Raw genomic sequence first — 19,265 nt, 5'->3', positions numbered from 1 at the left:
CCAGCACTCAGGAGGCTGAGGCAGGAGGACTGCCATGAGTTCAAGGCCAGCCTGGGCTACATAGCAAGACCTTATCCCCCAAAACATGGGCCAGACTTAGACTATGTAGGCGTCAGACTGCAGACAATAGAGTCGGGGGGGGGGGCAGTATTGAGAGTTAAACCAGGGTCTTTGTATGAAACTACATCCCCAGCCCCCCTTTATTCTGAGACTGGCCCCTAATTCCCTAAATGGCCTGGGCCAGGTTCAAAGTTGCCATCATCCTGCCTCAACCTCCCAGAGAGCTGGGATTACAGGTGCCTGCACCACCACACCCAGCTACCAACTTTTATTACAGGTAAGAACAATGAATCTGAAATGTGCCACGCAGAAGCCAGAAGCCCTAAGGCAGAGGCAGCAGATGGGACGGGCGAGGGAGCCCCGAGACACTGTGATCAGCACCATAGGGCACTACTCCTGTCTCCCTACCAGGCCGGTGCAGGTCCCCTCCCTCCCATGGGACAGAGGTCAGCACTTTACACATCTGAGCCTTTAACATCCCAAAGCGCCAATGGGGCACGGCCTTGAGGATCTTGGGGGTTTCCTGGCCTTGAGCTTCTTTGTAGCCCAATCTAGAAATCCTCCTGCTCAGCCCCACAAATGCTGGGATGTGCACCACAGGACTGTGGAATGTGCTCCCAGGACTGTGTCAAGAATAAAACATAATGCTCAGTAACCCACTGGAGGGGGTCGGGGCTTTAGCTCAGCGACATAAGCACCTGCCTGGCAAGCACACAGTTGTGAGTTTGATCCCCGGTACCGACGTAATAATAATAACCCACCAGAAAAACTCGACCCCTTAACAGAAAACTAAAATTCACAAGTCTGATTTTCAAGGAAGTCTTTCAGCCAATTTATTACAGCATTTTCCAGCTTTGTATCCAGCACAACTCAATGAGACAAGTACAGGATGACTGGTACCCCGAGCAAGGTGGGTGCTCGCTCTCCTTGGCTCCCCAACCCCAGGGCATGAACATGGTGTAGGACCAGACCAGCACCGGGCAGGGAGCTGGGTGCTGGGTGCGGCTGGGTCCTTCCTAACAGCTCCCGAGCGAACGTGAGGAGCTCGAGTCTCGATCTGCGACTCATGACAGCTGACTGTCGATCCCCTGTGTGTCCACAAAGCCATCTGTCCCCCACACGGCCACCCACGCCCACCAGATGCGGTGCCGCCAGGGACTCGGGATTTTCTTTCACAGAAAGAGTACCGATTCCTTTGAGGGGTTGTTTTGTTTCTTCTTTTGCCTCCAAAGAACCTAACGATGTGATTTAAATAGGAAAAGTATTTCAGTCCCGGGAGCAAAATGCACTCTTTACAAAAATAGTATGTCAGAAACGAAAACAAACTCTTTCAAACTCTTTTACCAAAATAATTCACCTTTTCACACTATATTCTCCACAAGCCAGCTTAATAAACAGGAACCATCCTAATAAGACAGGAACCATCTGCTATTGGCTCAAAGAATGTCACTCCAAGTGTCACTGTCCCCCTGCTCTTGATTTGAGTGGGAAAGGAAAGCTAAGAAAAATAGCTTCTGTGCAATTCCGAAAGGCTTGCGGCATGAGACCTGCGGACGGAGCACTCACCAGCCCCATGCACTCCTCCTTGGACACCTCTGTGACATCTGTCACCGAAAGCCTGTGGCTGGAAGCCTTTTGACAACAACCCAATCGGAGTAAAGCAATAAATAATATCCGCAAACAATATGGCTCAAGCTCTCCAAACAACTGTCCGAAAACCACGCGTCTCTTTCGGGATTTTTGTTGTTTTCATCTCGGTTTTTTGTCATGTCAGTTTGGCCGCAGGCCGGGCTGGCTTCAGAGCGCTAGTTGCCTCTGCGAGCAGCTGTTTGGTTTAAGGCGTTGCAAAGTTACCGAGAGCTGGACTGGGCCAGTCCTACATCCGATGCCCCCAGCGCAGTAAGGCAAAATATTTCAGCCTTGCAAGCAGCAAAGGGCAGGGGTGAGCTAATGGCAAGGTATCCTTACCAAAGGAAAGACGGCATCACCTGAGAGGGTGCTAAGCGCTCTGCAGGAAGCTCTGCAAGGTGGCCTAGTCGGAGCCCCAGCTCCAGCCCACAGTGACCCAGACCCTGCAGTGCCCTCGCCTGACCACTGTGCCCACCATGCCCAGGTGGCAAAGCATCGCCAGCTCAGAAGTGCTGACCTACGTGCCTGGGCAGAGTGGTATTCCACGGGGGGCACTGTCACCCCCAGGCACAGCCCTCGGACACCCTATTGCACATCAAGAACCAATGGCTGGGGTGGGCTGGGGCACAGCTTTGCACGCGACCTGCGAATGCACTCTCACAGGTTTGTCACTTTGCATTTAACAGCATCACTTCCCACTACACCCCCACCCCGGAAACGCTTCTGGGTCTCGCTCAGCCCAGATGGTCACAGTGCGCTCCCAAGTAGGGTCTGTCACAGGGATGCCAGGCTTCTGTGTTGTGGCAAAGGGCCGACCAGTGCCTGTCACGCTGAGGCTGAGTGGACACCCTGGTTTTCAAAGGGGGGTGGTGGCTCCCTCCAGAAGGTGAAGTGGCTGAAGGTGTCCGAGCAGGGGAAGTCGCAGGAGGGGCTGCGTTTCAGGAGCGGGAACACGTGGTCCACCACCTCGCAGAGCCGTGCATATCTGCAGGGAAGGCACAACGGGACATGAGCAGGTGGCTTTTGGTGCCAGCTCCATGCTGGGAAAGATTCTCAGGGACCTGAGAGGCAGGGATGGGAGTCAGGCCAAGAGCACAGACCGGCATGACTGGAGATCAGCGGACCACAGAGCCACACTCGGACACCCTAGAGAGCCCAGGCTGCAACAGAGATCCTCCTGCCTCAGCCTCAGAGAGCACAGAAGTCCCAAGGAAAGGAGGAGCCGCTTGTGGTGGCCCACGCCTGTCATCCCACCACTTAAGGAGGCTGAGGCAGGAGGATCGCAAGAATCAGGAATCCGCAAGATCCGAGGCAGAAATGTTCTACTAAACAGGGCCGAGTGGCTTGGAGGGCCGGGTGGGAGACAGCATGCATGCCCATAGCCGGACAGCCTCTCTGGGTGCAAAGCTAGGCTGGCGCCTTTCCTCTGGCTGCTCCTAGCTCGGAGGCCTCTGGCTTGAGGTGCTGGGTGGGGCACAGTGTCTGCCCGGCTGCAGCTGCAGTTGGCAGCAGAGCCAAGCCTGCCCTGTCCACAGCACACATGGCTCCATCACCCGCGGGATCCCTGCAGCACACTGGGAGGCTGAGGCAGGAGGATTGCAAGTTCAAGTCCAGTCTGGGAAACTTAACAAGAACATGTCTCAAAATGGAAAAAGAATGAAGGAATGAACATGGATACAGCTCAGCAAGGGGGCCCGGGGTTCAATCCGCAGTACTGCAGAACAAAACAACACCAAACCAGGCTCTGGCTTAGCCCACAGACTCACACGAACTAAACTCTGACCAAAATACAAGGCGGATTCTTCGCCGTTTCTCGGGACGGGGAGGTGCTCAGGGTATGGCAGGTCCTCGTGTTCCAATCCGCCCAGATTTCTCATTCATAGGCGAGGCCTCCGAGCCTAACTTGGCAAACTGAACCTCAAAGTATTCAAGTCCGTTCAATTCTTTCTCTCACAAAGCTGAACCTCCTTTAAATTTTGTTGCTGCTATTCTTTGTTTTTTCTGTTTTGTTTCTTTGAGATGGGGTCTTGCTCTGTGGCCCAGGCTGGCCTCAAACTCACAGTGATTCTCCTGCCTCAGCCTCCAAAGTGCTGGACTAACCAGGGTGCACCACCACGCCCAGCTTTATTCATAATTCACAGAGTTTGAACCTGTGATCATCCTGCCTCAGCCTCCTAGAGGTGGGATTACGAGTGTATGCACCACTGGGCCCAGGAAAAATATATTTGCAAAGGGATTAAAGATGAAACACAGGCAGCAATGGCTGAGCAGCCCAATGTCCCCACAAAGCCCCCTCGGGGACAGGGCCCCAACACTCACGACGAGATGTTAGTCTTGGCGTGCTCCTGCACCAGCTCGCCCTTGGGGTTGACAGTGAAGATCCTGTTCAGAGAGACGCCCACTTGCTTGTAGGAGTAAACGTCCTGGGGTCGGCAGAGGAGGCAGAAGGAAGAATTAGAGGAACAAATTCACGGACAGTGAACTCAGGGCCTTCGCACTGAGCTCCATTCCCTGCCCTTTGTGTGTTTTTTATTTCAAGAGCAGAGGCCCACAAAGTTACCAAGGCTGGGCTTGAACTTGCAATCCTCCTGCCTCAGCCTCCCAGAACACTGGGATGACAGGTGGGGGGCCACCAGCCCCAGCTTGTGACCAACGGGCCTTGAGGTGCCTAGTCCCTGGCAGGGCCCGCAGGGCCCAGTCATCAAGAGTAGCAGTTTGCTGGCCCCGTGCGGGTGGAAGTACTCACGGTGGGGCGGTTCCCGAAGGCAGCGTAAAAGGGCTCTGTGTTCGGGAAAAACAGGTTCTTGATGTCAGTCAGACACTGCACTTTAAACTTCTCCGGCTTCTTCTCAATCACTTCTCTGTTAAAACCAACACAGGAACAGCAGATAGGGATCAGGATGGCTTCGTCCTGAACTGCTTTTCGCATCGAAGCTGGCCAGTCCACCTGGACCCAGGAAGGATGGGCACATGGCCAATCTGCCCATCCAGGGCCCTCTGGGGAAACAGAATTGGAGCACGAAGCCCCCGGGCCAGGTGGCAATGCACCTCTGCCAAGTCAGCACTGTGGGAGGCTGAGGCAGGAAGATCTCAGGTCGGAGACCAGCCTGGCCAACTTAGTGACTTAGTGAGACCCTGCCCAGCCTAGAAAATGAAAATAGTGGCGGGGATGCAGCTCAGGGTGAAGGCCAGGTTCCATCTCCACACCCCAAGGGAAGAGCTGGTGGGGGGCAGGCGGGAGGCGGGTACCTGTGCAGGGCCGAAAACAGGCTGCTGGGGCTGAGCAGCAGGGGCCCCTGGGGCAGCACCGTGCCGCGCTCGTTGACCCAGTGCAGGTAGCCTCGAGTCATGTCGGCCATGCCAATGGCCCGCGCCGAGCAGTAGAGGAACTTGTACCCGTTCCTGGAAGAGACCAGCCTCACTTCAAATGGCGGCCACATGGAACCTTTTTTTTGATTTTCTGGTTTTTGGGGACAGAGTCTTGCTATGGAGCCCAAGCCTGCCTCGAATTCCCAGCGATCCTCCTGCCTCAGCCTCCTGAACACTGGAATACAGGAGTGTGCCACTGTGCCCACACAAAGTCCGTCAGGGGTGGGGTGGGGTATGGGGTGGGGGTCGGACCCAGGGCCTCTTCACCAAGCCACACCCCAGCCCTTTATTTATGTACTCATTTTGAGGCAGGGTCTGTCCAGGTCGCCAAAGTGGCGTCACCTGCATGGGCAGCAGGGGGGACGCAGGGCAATCCAGAAGCCACCCCACCCGCACTCACTGGCTCACTTTGTGGTAGAGTTTGGCGATGCCCTGGTGGGTCCAGTCCTTCCCGAGTGTGGGCAGGATGTGGCCGAGGGTGTCCGATCTGAACAAAGACAAGAAACATGAAAGTCACAGAACCCAAGTAAAACCAAAGCCCTCTCTGTGTCAACGCACCACCCACACCTCACAGGGAACACTGAGGAGATGGGGCGGCAGCGACACCTGTCATCCCAGCATTCCGGGAGGCTGAGGCAGGGTGATTCCAAGTTTGAGCCCAGCCTGGGTGACTGAGTAACCCTGTGCGACCCCGTGTACCTGGTGATGGTCCCGTCGATGTCGGAGATGATGACCTTGTCATCCCAGTCCCAGAGGTAGATGGTGCCCTCGCAGCGGCAGGTGCCCTGGTACTGCGTGGTCACACTGAAGACCACATCGTTGGGGCCATTCTTCAGCTTTAAACTTTTCTGAAAAACACCAAGGCACCGTGTCCACCTGAGGGAGGGCCACCTGGCTTCCCTGCCATGAAAAGGAAGGTTAAGCTTTAAAAAAATCACCCTGCTCAGGTTGGGTACAGAAGTGCACATCTGTCATCCCAGCACTGCGAGGGAGGCTGAGGCAGGAGGACTGCCAAGTTCAAGTCCAGCCTGAGCAACCTGGGGACTTGGCAAGACCCTGTCTCAAATTTTTAAAAAGGCTGCAGATGGGGCTGGGGATTTAGCTCAGTGGCATAAGCACCTGCCTTGCAAGCAGGCAGTCGTGAGTTCAATCCCCGGTAACAATAAAAAGGAAAAAGACAAAAAAAAAAGGCTGCAGATGTAGCTCAGTGGAAATCCCTGAGCTCAAAGCCCAGCACAGTGCCTGCCTGGCAAGTACAAGGTCATGAGTTCAATTCCTGATACAAAAAAAATTCCCATTTCTTGTTCCAGCAAAATAATCACAAACTTAGAACAGGACTCGACCTTCCATGCCATGTTGTGAAGGGGCTTGTTACCTGGACACAGATCTAAGCCAAGTGTAAAAATACACTTCCTTAAGTGACAATGGTTCAGCTGGATAGGGTTAGTGTTTCTTCTTTATTAAGATGGGGTCTTACTGCGTAGCCTGGGCTAGCCTTGAATTCATGGTGAGCCTCCTGCCTCAGCCTCCCCAGTGCTAGGACTCCAGGCGTGAACAACTGCCTCACACCCATAAGGTCACAGTCCAGACTGGGCTGATGAGGCTCGCCCGGGTCAGGACACAGGACCACCTGGGGCCACCCAGGCTCTTCACTGGACCCGTGGTGTGCACAGCCAGGGGCTCCAGCCCCAGCATCTCAGGACCCAGCTGGCTGCCTGTTCTGCCTTCCATTCAATCCATCATGAACAAGCCCACATGCCTCTTTCTCGGGATAAACAGGGAAGTTTCTAGAAAGGGCAGAATTTTTGCTCACAACTGGCTGTGGTTTGAAACAGAGTGCAGGTACAGGAGAGGCCTAATTAGAAGTGGGGATGCACAGGCATGCACACACCCATACATGTGCATACACGGGAGCACACACGCACACACACGTGTGACACCACGACCCACAGTCCCCTGCTGTCTGAGGCCCCCTCAATCCCTGTACAGCTTTTTTATTTATACCAATTTATGAAATGTGAGCTAACGGGTCACCCCTCTCGCCCTTCATCTTTCGTGGTAGTGCATACCTATAGTCCCAAGCACTCAGGCTGAGGCAGGATGATCACTGTGAGCAAGGCCAACCAGGGATACACAGCAAGACACTGACTCAAAAGCAAAAATAAAAAACCGAAAAAAAAAGAAAAAAGAGGGATGCATGGCCACTAGGGGAAGCCAGCACTCTGGTGCACAAAGGCGCTGGGTAGACGGGAGAAGCAGACGAGTGGCCCCTATCGGCCTCCTGCACCCCCCAGGTCAGCAAAGCTCCACCAGGACTCACCAGCTGCTCTGACGTGAGCCTCAGTGTCTTCTTGTAGCTGACGCTGGACAGCAGAGGCAGGTGGCCGGTGGAGGCTGGCTTGGTGGCTGTGTGCTCCTCGTCACTGGAGGATGACTCGTGCTTGATCCTGGAACACACAGGACGCCAGCATCACCGATGGAGAGGTGAGCGAGGGTGTCACTGGCTCTGCGTCCACAACTCGGCCACACTGTCCCCCTGGCACCGTCACCCCGGGCACTGAGCTTGTCTGGGAGCCCCAGGGACCCCATCACACAGCACGCAGCACCTGCACCAGGCTGTGCTTCTCCTCCACGTGTCTCCTCACCTGCTGCCATTGCTCTCTCTGAATTTCTAACTTTCTGAGGCCCTGGAGACTGAACCCAGGGCCTTCTCACTGAGCTCCACCCCCAGCAGCCCCCGTTTTGAGCCAGGGTCTGGCTAAGTCACCAAGTTGCAAGCAATGGGCTTGAGCTGACAGGCTCCTGCCTCCTCCCGGAGCGCTGGGATAATAGGCATTCACCACCACTCCTGGCCCATTTTCCTTAACGTGCCGGGAAACACGCTGGGCCCTGTCCACCAAAAATTTCAGGATGCAAGCAGGGGACAGCCCGGAAAGAAAAGGAACCAGCAGAGCTAAGGCCAGGAGAGGCTTGCTGACCAGAGGATTCTCAGCTGGGCCTCAGATCCTGTCGGGAAAATGACACGTTTGACCCAAGGCCCTTGGTTCCACACCCCACGGATCCTAGCAAAATGTGAACCAGCAGCCAGGAGGATTATAACAAGGACAGCTGCTTCATGGGGTGGCCAGCCACTCAACAAGTTGGGGAAGGAGGCCGGGTTGCCCACGAACTTGGGAAATGACTCTGCAGCAGACAGTTCGGAGTAGAAGGGAAGCAGTGTGCAAATTGGGGTTCTTAGATTACTGCGCCTCTGGGCTGGGGGGAATGGTGTGATTCCCAGCTGCTGCTGTAAGGACAAACGCCTGCAGGATCCACACAGCGCCTTGTAGAAGGGAAACAGAAAACACAGGTACGAAACTTAAAAACTAAAGCGGCACTGCACGGCCATCTGGCAGCATCTTCCAACTGTCCCCTGGCAGAGCTTCTGAAAGTGGCTTTTGCTTATCAGCCTCCACTAGCAGCAACAAACCAAGACAAAAGGCTCCCCCATCATCCCAGCGTTCAGGAGGCTGAGACAGGAGGATTATCAGGAGTTCAAGGCCAGCCAGGGCCTCATAGCAAGATCCTGATTCAAAACAACCAAACAAATGAAACACCAACAAAAAGTCTCCAAACCTCATAAGGAGCATAAAAGCCGAACATGCCCATACCAATTAAAAGATTTCTAATTTCTCAGGGGAGCCTCAGACACACTTTCTAAAACCTCATTTCCACCTCTGTCATGCTGGTGAGGTGACTGACTTGGGAATGACAAGCAGTTGGACCATTTCTGGCCAAAGGGAACCATCGCTGTTGTCAACATTGACCGTGACTGGTCGTTACTGGGCGTACGGGTGACTGGCGGGGGTCCTGGTTCCCTGCACCCTCAGCCTGCGTGGTGCCGCTGGGGTTGTCTCCACCACAGCCAGAAACCTCATGATGACATCATTGTCTCTCTGCATGGCTGACATGGCTGCCACGACCCACCCCAACCATCCCTGTTCAGGGGCAGCCTCACCATGCTATGTGTGGAGTGTGTCCAAAAACCACCGACCAAGACTGCACAGTGTGGGGTGACCCTCATCCTGTGGGAAGGGAACCATGGAGTGGGCCAGGGCTCCTGTCCCCTCCTGGGGTTGTCACTTCTTGCATCAGCATCCCCCAGTCCATATGGGCATCAGCGCCCGTGGGTGGCTCTGTGCTGGCACAAGCAGCAGCTGGCTGGGGTCACCCAGCCACACCTCAGTGAAGCCAGGCTCCTGGCCACCTCGGTGTGGGTCCAAAGACACCATTACTGCACAGTCTTCTGATAACGGGAGGCAGACACCACCTGCCAGACAAATACAGCTGGTCTGCTGCCTGCTGGTGACTCCCAGGGAAAGACCACACTTCTCAGCCACCAGACACAGCAGCAAACACCACCGCTCCCTTCCTGGCCTACACCGGCCCGAACTCTATGTTCTCCAATGGCAAAATGTCCAACAATCACACCTGTCCCCAGAGAAGGTATGGGACAGAACCAGCACGGGGACCCTGCACCCTCCCTCTCAAGAGGGACCAGGACATGGGGAACCAACAGGGGACCAGTGGAAAGTGCCCCAACCCCATAGGTCAGGCCAAGAAAGACCACACTGAAAACCCAGAAAATGCAGTCCTGGGTCCACCCACCCACCTTCACAGTGAACTAGGGAGAAACCCTGTGACACAGGTATCCACTGCTCACCTCGGACTCCAGGAATAAAACACAGCTACGGCCAGCAATCAGCAATTGCTGCACCAAGGATCAAGCCAGCGTCCCCCAAAAACCAACCAAGGGTGGAGAAAATCTCACCTTCCTTTCACTCACCACCCTGGCCACTAACCACACTGATCAAGACAGGAGTCTCGCCCTTAACTCACCTATCAGTATTTTTCTTCTTCTTTTTAATGTTTTTCAGTACCAGGGATTGAACCGAGGGTCTTCACCTGGAGCTACATCCCCAGCTCTTTCCATTTTTTGAGACAAGGTCTCACCAAGTCACTAAGAAGCCCACATGCTGGACTCAAACTTGCCATCGTCCTGCTTCAGCCTCCCCGGGTACAATCCTGGTTTCTTTGGGTGAGGGTGCTGTAAAACGTCACTGTGCAGACACTCACTATCGTACAGTCTATCATCGGGGAGTCTATTATTGGGGAGCTGAGTCAGTCTCAAATCCTAATCATCAATAGTGATTAATAGCATCACAACCTGTCTCCTACGCCAAGTTAACATCTCTATCAGCATTGAGAAAAGGCATGAAGTCCTAGTTAGTATTGAATTCCAGACAAAAGTTCCTTCAGCAGTGCAGACTTTCACGCCACTGTTAATGTCATCATTATTAGATCTCCGGCTTCGGTATTCAGGGACATCAATCACCAGCGACAAGCAAAAAGCTCTGGTTACCATTATGGTTCAAATCAGACACCTCCAGAGCGCAATTCGGTCATAGGTGGGGCTTCTGGAAGCTGATTGGATAACGGCAGTTAGCCCTGCCTTGCTATTAGAAGGCAGGACCTGATTGGTAGAGGTGGTCCTAGGGGCGTGGCCCTGAAAAGTTTATCTACCCCTTTTCTCTACTTCCCGTGTCTCATGAGGTGAGCAGCTCTCCTCGGCCAGGCGCCTGTGTCATGGACCCTGCCTTGAAGCAGCTGATCTTGGACTAAAACAACTTCAAACTGTGAGCTAATCTGAACCCTCCCTCCTCTACTTTGTAGGTGTTGAGTGTTTTGTCCCAGTAATGAAAAAAGTGACTAAGACTTATGATACCTCATTTCAATTCCCATTTCCCCAGCAGATGGATGAATGAGAAAAACAATTGAAACGGCACCAGGTCTCTGAATGAATCCCAGAGTCCAGGCCCGGGGTGAGGCCATCCAGTGAAGGCTGTCTGCATCTGGCTCACCCGGATGTGACCATGAGCGTGGGAAGGCAGCAATAACCCATGAGGACCACCCCCAACACTGCCCTGTACCTAGTGGCCATGCCCAGCTGTGACGGCTGCTCCCCAGTACTGTGGCCTTTTCCAGGCAGGCACTGCTCAGGCTTACTCTCCTGCAGAATGGAAAAAAAGAATGACAGAAGTACAAGGAAACAAGATCGCACAATAAAGCCTGACCTAGGCCATGTGTGACTGGGAACACCTGTAATCCCACACCTGGGAAACTACGGCAAAAGAGTTGAAATAAGGTCAAGGTTATCCTGGATGTGGCGGCACATGCCTATACTCCCAGCACTTGGGAGGCTGAGGCAGGAAGATTGTCCTGAGTTATGGCCACCCTTGGCCTACAAAGTAAGTTCAAAGTCAGCCTGAACTGTACAGCAAGACTCTATCTCAAAAAAAAAACTAATTTAAGAAAAAAAAAATAGCCAGATCAGGTGATGCACACCTGACATCTCAGCATTCTGGAAGGCTGGGGCAGGAAGGAGGATCACAAATTGGAGCCCAGCCTAGGCAACTTAGCAATACCCAGGTTGGTGCAAAGGTCCCAGATTCAGCCCCAGCAGTGCAAAGAAAGAAAGAGTTTGATAATGCTTGAAGCTCCCAGGTGATACATCTCCTTGGCCATTTGGTAAATGGACGGTGGGACATCTACTTGGGTATAAAAATGGAGCTGTCCCAGGAGCCAGGATGAGTTGCCAGGCAGCATCGAGGCTCAAGGCAGAATCCAAGGTCCCAAGAGGAGGAAGCCACAGCAGGGAGTGGGGGAGGCCAGGCTGAAGTGGCCCAGAAGGCAAGCACCAGAAAGCACCCAGGATTCAAGGCTGGGCAAGTCCAGTCGGGGCTCTGCAGGCTGGGCTTCCTGGGACTTGGCCAGTGGGGCTGCTCTGCACAGGCAGCAGGAAGAGGTCTATTTTTTTTTTTTTTTTTATGTTAAATGACCCTGTTGAAGGCTTTTCCTTCCACAGGTGAGGAAATTTTACAGGGAGCGTCAGGGCTGCAGCTGGGGCTTGCGTGTCTCTGAGCAAACGTCACAACCCCACTGCGGACAAGGTGTGCAGGCTCACCTCTCTGATGGTGGAGCTCCTCCCCCGCCACGAGAACCACCAGCGGCCTCCCTTTTTGGGCATCTTATCCCTCATGATAGACTCCACCGTGGCCTGTTTCAAACGGATGGGAACAGAAATAATGGAACCGAAAGGAGATTAACTCAGCACACATTTGAACCGAAAGAAACACACAGGCAAACTAAAGAAGGACTAAAACAAAAAAGGAGAGAAAAAAAAAATCAGAGAAAACACAACATACTATTGATGGATTGAAAATTTTAGAGAAACAAAATCTAATGGCATCCAAAATTACAGTAAGGTAACTTAAGCATGAAGACTTAAAAAGGCGTGAAAAGAATAAACGAGCCACAAACAAAATACAACACGACAACGAGAAGAAAGAAAAGCATTAAAACATCATTAGTGATTAGGAAGACCAGGAGAATGCAAAGTAAAGTGCCTAAATGATTAAGATGCTGCCAGCCCTGTATGAAGAGTGTAAACTAAAGCATGACGTCACTAGTAAGGTGCAGGGTAAAACAGCTCTAAACAAACCCTAGGCTCTCAGGCTGTTTAGTAAATGTGAGTTCCCAGAGTTGACAAAGTGAGCTGTAATCGATGTGTTTGATTTAAACTCTCAAACATTAAAATTCGTATTGACAGCTTGAAGGAATAAAAGGTTTGATGGCACAGACTACATACAGTTTAATAATTTTCTAAGTATTTACAAAAAAGAATATCTACCCTTGGCTACTGTCAGGACCGGGGCAATGCTTTCTCATCTCTCACTTTATAGAACTTCAAGTAGCTGGTAATGATGAAAAGATTCAGTTCTTTCAGCCTACGGGGAAGCAGCTAAGTAGCAAATAAATAGGGACAGGTTTTTCCCGGAAAGTGCCGCTTCGTGGTCTTCTCGCAAACCCACCCGCTTTTTGCGTATGCTCAAATGTTCCTCCAATCAGCTGTCAACACGTCATCCTGCCTGCCTCTTTAGCCCCGCCCCTGTCAAATTCCAAATAAAACCTCACTTTTTTTTTTTCCCCCCAGTTTCCAGAGGATGCCTGTGTCTCTTCAGCAGCCCACCTTTGCCCGCAATAAAGTCCTTTTTCTCCTCTGGGTGCACTCGCTCTCTCTCCACGGAAGACCAAACAAAATAATTCATATATTTAGTCTAAAGCATGTTCCTTTCCATCGCTTAAAAAGATATATAATGGGCATTACAGAAAGCCTGGGCATACTGAAATGTATGTCAGATGCACACCACTCTATGTGCAGACCTCCCTGTCCTCCATAAGGTCACCCACAAATGTAACAAACCCTAGATTTATAAAAAAGAAAAAGTCGTCACGGGATTGTATTTTCAGACCTAGCTACAGATTCTGAAGTGGATTTCCAAAAACAAACAAAACTAGTGAAGAAAATTCTCTGAAGTCACAGAAGCAGATACAAATCCGACAAGCTAACAAAAGATATTTAAAAGCTACCATAGTTTACAAATGCACTGTTGGTCTATGAGTAAACATCACTGGAATACAGATTGAGGAATTTAGCTTGAGAAATAAATCATAAAAAACTAGAACAGATGACAGCAATGTAACTGGCAATCATCAGGGCAAGAATATTTAATGGATAACCTTGAAGTCATTACAAAACCACACCAGATCCCCCAGCCACCCACACCCCGACTTCCTCTGGGCAACAGATCTCAGACTGCTTCCGAGAGCCGGCTGCCATCTGATCAGGGCAACCTCAGCTTCAGTGAGTGAACCCCAAATCATCTATTGCTCCATCCACCACCACAGCAACCACCACTTGGAGGCGGTCTTGAGTTTCAGCCCAAGGAACAGGGGCCTCTGTCCCCAATCTTCCGGTTCTCAGCAGGCTGAACAAGGGAACTATGTGTCAAAAGGCCATCAGAGACTTATCAACCTGAAATACCAACCCTGCAGGTGCTTACTAACTCAGGACAATAAACCCCTACTACTTAAGCTGCTTTCTGCAGCTTAAGGTCACTGCATTTTCTGTAACCCATTGTATCCTGATCCAATAACCAGCTGGGAAACAATAGGCTTGGTTCTTCAAGTCTCCCCTTCTTAGCCACCAAATAAAAAAGTACAGATCGAAGTTGTAAAATGTAAAAAAAAGGCCTTTTTCTACACTGGTTTTGGAAATAGGGAAGCAAGATCATGGTGAGTGTGATACAAAATCCAGCACCCAAAACAATAAGATTGACAAATTCTACACTGAAAGAAATTCCTGTGTGAGAGAATCACCCTACACAGACAGCTTCAAAAAGCTTCAGGCTGAACTTGTTTGGCGTGCATATTACCAGGGCCCGTTTCACCAGCTCAGAGGACGTGTGACTCTTTCTCTATAAACTAAATTCTTCAACTCCACTGAAATTTTCTTTTTCTTATTAATTTTTTTTTAATTTTTTTTTTCCTTTTTATCGGTACCGGGGATCAAACTCACGACTGCCTGCTTGCAAGGCAGGTGCTTATGCTGCTGAGCTAAATCCCCAGCCCCCTTTCTTATTAATTTTAAGATCTGAGAAATGCAACATAAAAATATACCCCTGGCCACGCGTCTTCTGAAGACCCTGGCAAGGACAAGACCAAGACTGCTCTGTCGAGTACCCTGCCTCGGGCCCTCAGCCAATACGAAGTGCCACCAGGGTGAGGTCACAGCCCGACTTACACCGCCTCAAAGAACCTGCACCTGGGTCTCACTATTCACCATCACCCGCTCTGCACCAGCTAGCTCCCACTTGTAATCCCTGCACTGTGGGAGGCTGAGGCAGAAGGATCACAAGTCGGACTCCAGCCTAGGCTACTAAGTGACTCAGCAAAACTCAGAATACAATAAAAAGGGCCAGGGATGGAGTCAGGGCAAAGGCTCGGGGTTCAACCCCAAGAGCGCAAAAGGAAAATGCACAGAGAGATGTGAAACCCCTGATGGGTGCTCGCCAGTGGCAAAGCACACAACAAAATTAACTCTGCAGTCCCTAAGGGTCCAAGCCAAGCACCCGAGGGACCCAGCGGTCATCTGCAGGGCCGAGTCACAGCTCACCTTGGGCAGAGGTTTCTGGAAGGCCTGCATGGCCAGGAGCAGAGGGGCTGCAGTCGTCCAGTTGTAATACCTGACAAAACAGACAGCAGTTACTGGGGACCCGGACACTTGGCCACGCGAAGCCGCAGGTCCCCTGGAGCTCCCTACAGAGCTGCTGCTGCCGCTCCCTGCAGCCTCCCCTGGGTAGCAACAGGGTGGAGGAGGGACAGGGACAGGGGCTTCATCTGCACTATCCTGGCTGCCTTGATGCCAGGAGAGGACTCAAAGCATCTCCCCTTCACCGTCACTGCGACTCTGGGGAGGAGCCGGGAGTCACAGGATCCGGTGACTGAGGAGGAGGACACAGCCTTTCTGAGGGAGGATGCGGGCAGCAGCGGTCACTGGGTTTTTATCACACCTCAAGAAGACCCTCAGGAAAGAGGCCTCCAGAGTTGCTGCAGAACATGGCAAGGACAAGGGATGGGTACGTGGGGTGGGAGGGGAGGACTGTGACGGGGCTCATGACGAGGTGGGGTCTTTGCTGTCACAGTTTCTAAAATTTAAACTTTCACCATATTTTTTGATCACACCCCATATGAGTTTGTCAGTTTCAGTAAAAGGACGATTATGAGGTTTAACCAAGACTTTGTTCTCTGTATTTGGAACCCAGAACAGCGTCACGGCCAGGGGGAAAGGTCGGGCGCTTACTTATTACCGATCTTCACCACAAGGTTGGGGTCGTCGATGATGCCCGGGTTGTCCACAAACTGCTGGTACGACACGGCCTGTTCCAAAAATGCATCTGTGGAGCAGGGGAAAGGGACAAAGCGGGAGGGGGAGGAGATCTGATTTAAAAAGCAGGCTTTGTCCCTTTCTCTTTCACGAGTATTTACCGAGAGCTTATTCTGTGATGCAAACGAGCCCATAAAATATACCTGTCAAGGGGGGCTGGCTTTGTTCTGGGATCAGCGCCATGGGGGGCCTCACACATGACATGCTAGCACTTTGGGAGGCTGAGGCAGGAGGATTGCTGGGAATTCGAAGGCAGCCTGAACTACATTCATGTCTCAAAATGCAAAAAAGTAAGAAAAGGACTCTGAGATCAGCTAACTGCCAGCCACGTGATCTCCCCTCACCCAAAGAAAGCTGTCATAACCTTGGCCTGCTCGCTGGACTTCCCACCTGCGGCCACTGTGAGGCGCTGTGGTATCACACGCAGCCGCCTTACCTGTGGTGACTTCCCGGTGGTCGCTGAGGCCCCCGCACAGGGAGATGGCGATGGACGGCAGGTCCCGTAGGCCATCCGAGGTGCTCTCCACGCCGCTGTCTGCGCCTGAGCTGCCCACCGACTGCGGGGACTGGTTAGCCGAACGGGGTCCGAGGTCGCTGGTGTGCTTGGGGAGCCCGGCAGGGTCTCCGCTGCAGGAGAAGGACCTGTGTGAGGGCTCTGCTCTCCCTCTCCAGCCCTGGGAGCTCCTTACCCAGGTGTGATGGTGCCTGCCTATCATCCCAGCAGTCTAGGAGGCTGAAGCAGGAGGATCCCAAGTCTGAATCCAGCATGCGCAACTTACCAAGACCCTGTCTCAACATTAAAAAATAGGGAGGGGCTGGGCTCACACTTGGGGTCCTCCTGGCTGCTCTCAGGGTACACCACCACACCCAGCTCCACTTTCTAATCAAACACAAACCAGGGAAAACCAGACTCATGCAGACTAATGCTTGGCTTATGGAAAACACTAAGAACAAAAGGAATTTTACTTTTTGGGAAAGTACAGAGCTGCCACTTCAGGGTCCAGGTCAGTGAGCTCGTCCAGGTAGACGCCATCAGCACCGAGATGTCTACTCCGCTTATCTGCAAGTGGAAAGGATCCAGTCAGCAGAGCTCTCCCACAGGCAGTGGTGGCCTATGATCACAGCCCTTGGAGGCTGAGGCAGGAGGATCACCAAGTTCCAAGTCTGAGCCCAGACTGGTCACTCAGCACCTTAGTGAGACTGTTTCAAAAATAGAAAAGGGCTGGGGATGTAGCTCAGTGCAAAGGGAGGGCCTGGGTTCAATCCTCGGTACTGGAATAATAGAACTGCAGAGAGCGTGGGCTCCCCAAGACCAAGCTTGACGCCATCGCTACAGACAGAAAACCAGGTATGCACTGGGATTCAGGATTGGCAGGTGAGGGATCCCTGACCAGGACCACCTGTATTAGAATTCCAGAGTTCACGGACCCCAGCATCTGAAACACTTCTGGTCCTTGGCACTGGGGATAAAGACTCTCAAACTGGGTACTCAAAGTGACCGGTAACCCTGACCTGTCAGCCAGGTTAAGTAACATCTGTGAGATTAGAAATGTTCATCTCTGGGTGTGCCTGGGTGACCAGAGGGTGTGACACTAGGTACTCAGTCCTGGCTCTTTCCTCCCTGATGCCGTCCCCTGCTCTGCTCTTTGGCCACCATGAATCCAGCAGCTTTGCTCCCCACGCCCTTTGGCCACGATTCTCCTGCCTTGGAGTGGCTGACCATGGACTGACTCCCCTCAAGCGTAAGACCCACTCTCTCCTCCACTCAACTGCAGAAGGATGTCATGTCCAGCCATGGGATACGTGTCACATCACAGTGCCAGCCTTGGCTCACCTGGACCTCTGAGAGGACAGAAGGCACCGCGTACCACAGCGCCCAGCCTGCCTGGCCTCTTACCTTTCCTGCGGGGAGAGTCCGTCTTGCTCGCCGCCTGTGCCACGCTGGCAGCTGGGGGCTTGAGCTCCTCAGTCACAGGCAGGGGCGGGGCAGCCGCTCCCAGGGCCTCGATGTCCTCCTCCATCACCAGCTGCATCTCTGACTGTGGCTGGCTCTGGGCAGCGAGCAGCGCCCCGGTTAGCGTCGGCGATTGGTCACTGAAGGTATCTGAGGACTCGCTGTGGATGGCCTGGAAGTGGGTTTTGTCGAAGATCTTTCTGCTGCTCAGTGGGCTGGATTCTTTTATCTTGTGCAGAGAGGACTAGAGCAACAAGAAAGGGAGACGGGAGAAGGTCAGAGAAAGGGCCAGGACACAGGCAAGGAGACTAACAGCCACTAGTGGGGAGAGGTGGTCAGTTAACAACGTACTGTAGCAAAGGCCTTTATTTTTTACTTTTTCCAGTCCTGGGGATTGAACCCAAGACCTTTTCAAAAAACTGCATCCCCAGCCCTTGTTAAAATTGTTTTATTAGAGCTGGGTGTGGTGTACACACCTGTAATCTCAGCACTCAGGAGGCTGAGTCAGGAGAATCTGAATTCAAGGCAGCCTGAGGTAGAGTGAAACCTACCTCTAGACAGAGTGAAACCTTGTCTCAGAAAGACAAAAAAGGCCGGGGATTTAGCTCAGTGACACAGCACCTGCCTGGCAAGCACAAAGTTCTGAGTTCAATTCCTAGCACTCACCCCCAAAAAAAAGACAAAAAAATTTTTTTATTTTACTTTGAGACATAGTCTCACTAAGTTACTAAATTGGCTAGGCTGGACTTAGATATAGGACCTTCTTGCTTCAGCCTCCCAGAATGAATCTAATTAGAAAACTATTCTCTGCTACTATGAGGCGAGGTGGTATGGTCAAAGCAGCTACAAAGACAGGGATCCCCACGTTGCCAGCCAAGCTGCTGTCCCGTGTCTTTAAAATATACACAACCAGGCAAGGTGGCACACACTCCCAGCTCTCAGGGGCTGAGACAGGAGAATCTCATCCAAGTTCTAGGCCAGCCTGAGCGACACAGCAAGACCCTGATTCATAAAATGATAAAATGTAACTGCAACGAGTTGCCCCCAGAGTGCTCCCAGTTCCCTGGCCCCTTGGCTGGGGCCGTGGTCACTCTGGACCCCGAAGCTCAGCCGGGCTCACCTTGGCGGCCTGAGGCAGCTCCCCCCACAGCCACAGCATCTCCAGGTTGATCTTGGGCGCCGCGCGCTCACTGGACTTGCTCACTAGCTCAGAGTCGCTCTTTGGGGTGGCGGGGCGAGAGCCTGCTGGGCTGAAACCAACCAGTACACACGGTCACTTGAGAGGGCCATTGCTATCCCGCCTCCCGCCACCAGGCGTCGCCGCGCCCACGTCCACGAGGAAGGCGCCGGAATGAGAGCTCCGGGAAGACAGGATGAGGAGGAGGTGCAGCCAGGACCTGCTGGCCCTGTGCTCAGAATCCCCCCTCT

The 19,265-nt window shown here is 52.6% G+C and overlaps 1 protein-coding gene across 6 annotated transcripts in view; it reads right to left on the bottom strand.

The window, feature by feature from the left end:
* Positions 1 to 865: 865 nt before the first annotated feature.
* Lpin1 (lipin 1) overlaps positions 866 to 19,265 on the bottom strand; it is a 61,768-nt gene continuing 43,368 nt past the window's right edge. For 4 of the 6 annotated variants that reach the window (XM_063254303.1, XM_023561910.2, XM_023561911.2 and 1 more), the window contains exons 7-22: positions 18,958 to 19,087; positions 17,781 to 18,081; positions 16,850 to 16,943; positions 16,320 to 16,510; positions 15,800 to 15,893; positions 15,113 to 15,182; positions 12,303 to 12,380; positions 12,062 to 12,154; positions 11,028 to 11,107; positions 7,379 to 7,505; positions 5,758 to 5,906; positions 5,459 to 5,545; positions 4,939 to 5,091; positions 4,436 to 4,550; positions 4,009 to 4,112; positions 866 to 2,674 (exon numbers count right to left, since the gene is read on the bottom strand). In XM_063254303.1, coding sequence (XP_063110373.1) covers positions 2,515 to 2,674; positions 4,009 to 4,112; positions 4,436 to 4,550; positions 4,939 to 5,091; positions 5,459 to 5,545; positions 5,758 to 5,906; positions 7,379 to 7,505; positions 11,028 to 11,107; positions 12,062 to 12,154; positions 12,303 to 12,380; positions 15,113 to 15,182; positions 15,800 to 15,893; positions 16,320 to 16,510; positions 16,850 to 16,943; positions 17,781 to 18,081; positions 18,958 to 19,087 — 2,026 coding nt within the window. In that variant the 3' untranslated portion in view covers positions 866 to 2,514. The remainder of the gene's footprint in view (positions 2,675 to 4,008; positions 4,113 to 4,435; positions 4,551 to 4,938; positions 5,092 to 5,458; positions 5,546 to 5,757; positions 5,907 to 7,378; positions 7,506 to 11,027; positions 11,108 to 12,061; positions 12,155 to 12,302; positions 12,381 to 15,112; positions 15,183 to 15,799; positions 15,894 to 16,319; positions 16,511 to 16,849; positions 16,944 to 17,780; positions 18,082 to 18,957; positions 19,088 to 19,265) is intronic. The other 2 variants (XM_013144449.3, XM_023561912.2) reach the window with 1 other exon arrangement.

Source organism: Cavia porcellus, unplaced genomic scaffold, assembly GCF_034190915.1.
Source record: "Cavia porcellus strain 051 isolate PalLab524CR breed Dunkin Hartley unplaced genomic scaffold, mCavPor4.1 scaffold_8, whole genome shotgun sequence".
Classification (NCBI taxonomy): Eukaryota; Metazoa; Chordata; class Mammalia; order Rodentia; family Caviidae; genus Cavia; species Cavia porcellus.
This window is presented reverse-complemented; position numbering and strand designations above follow the sequence as displayed.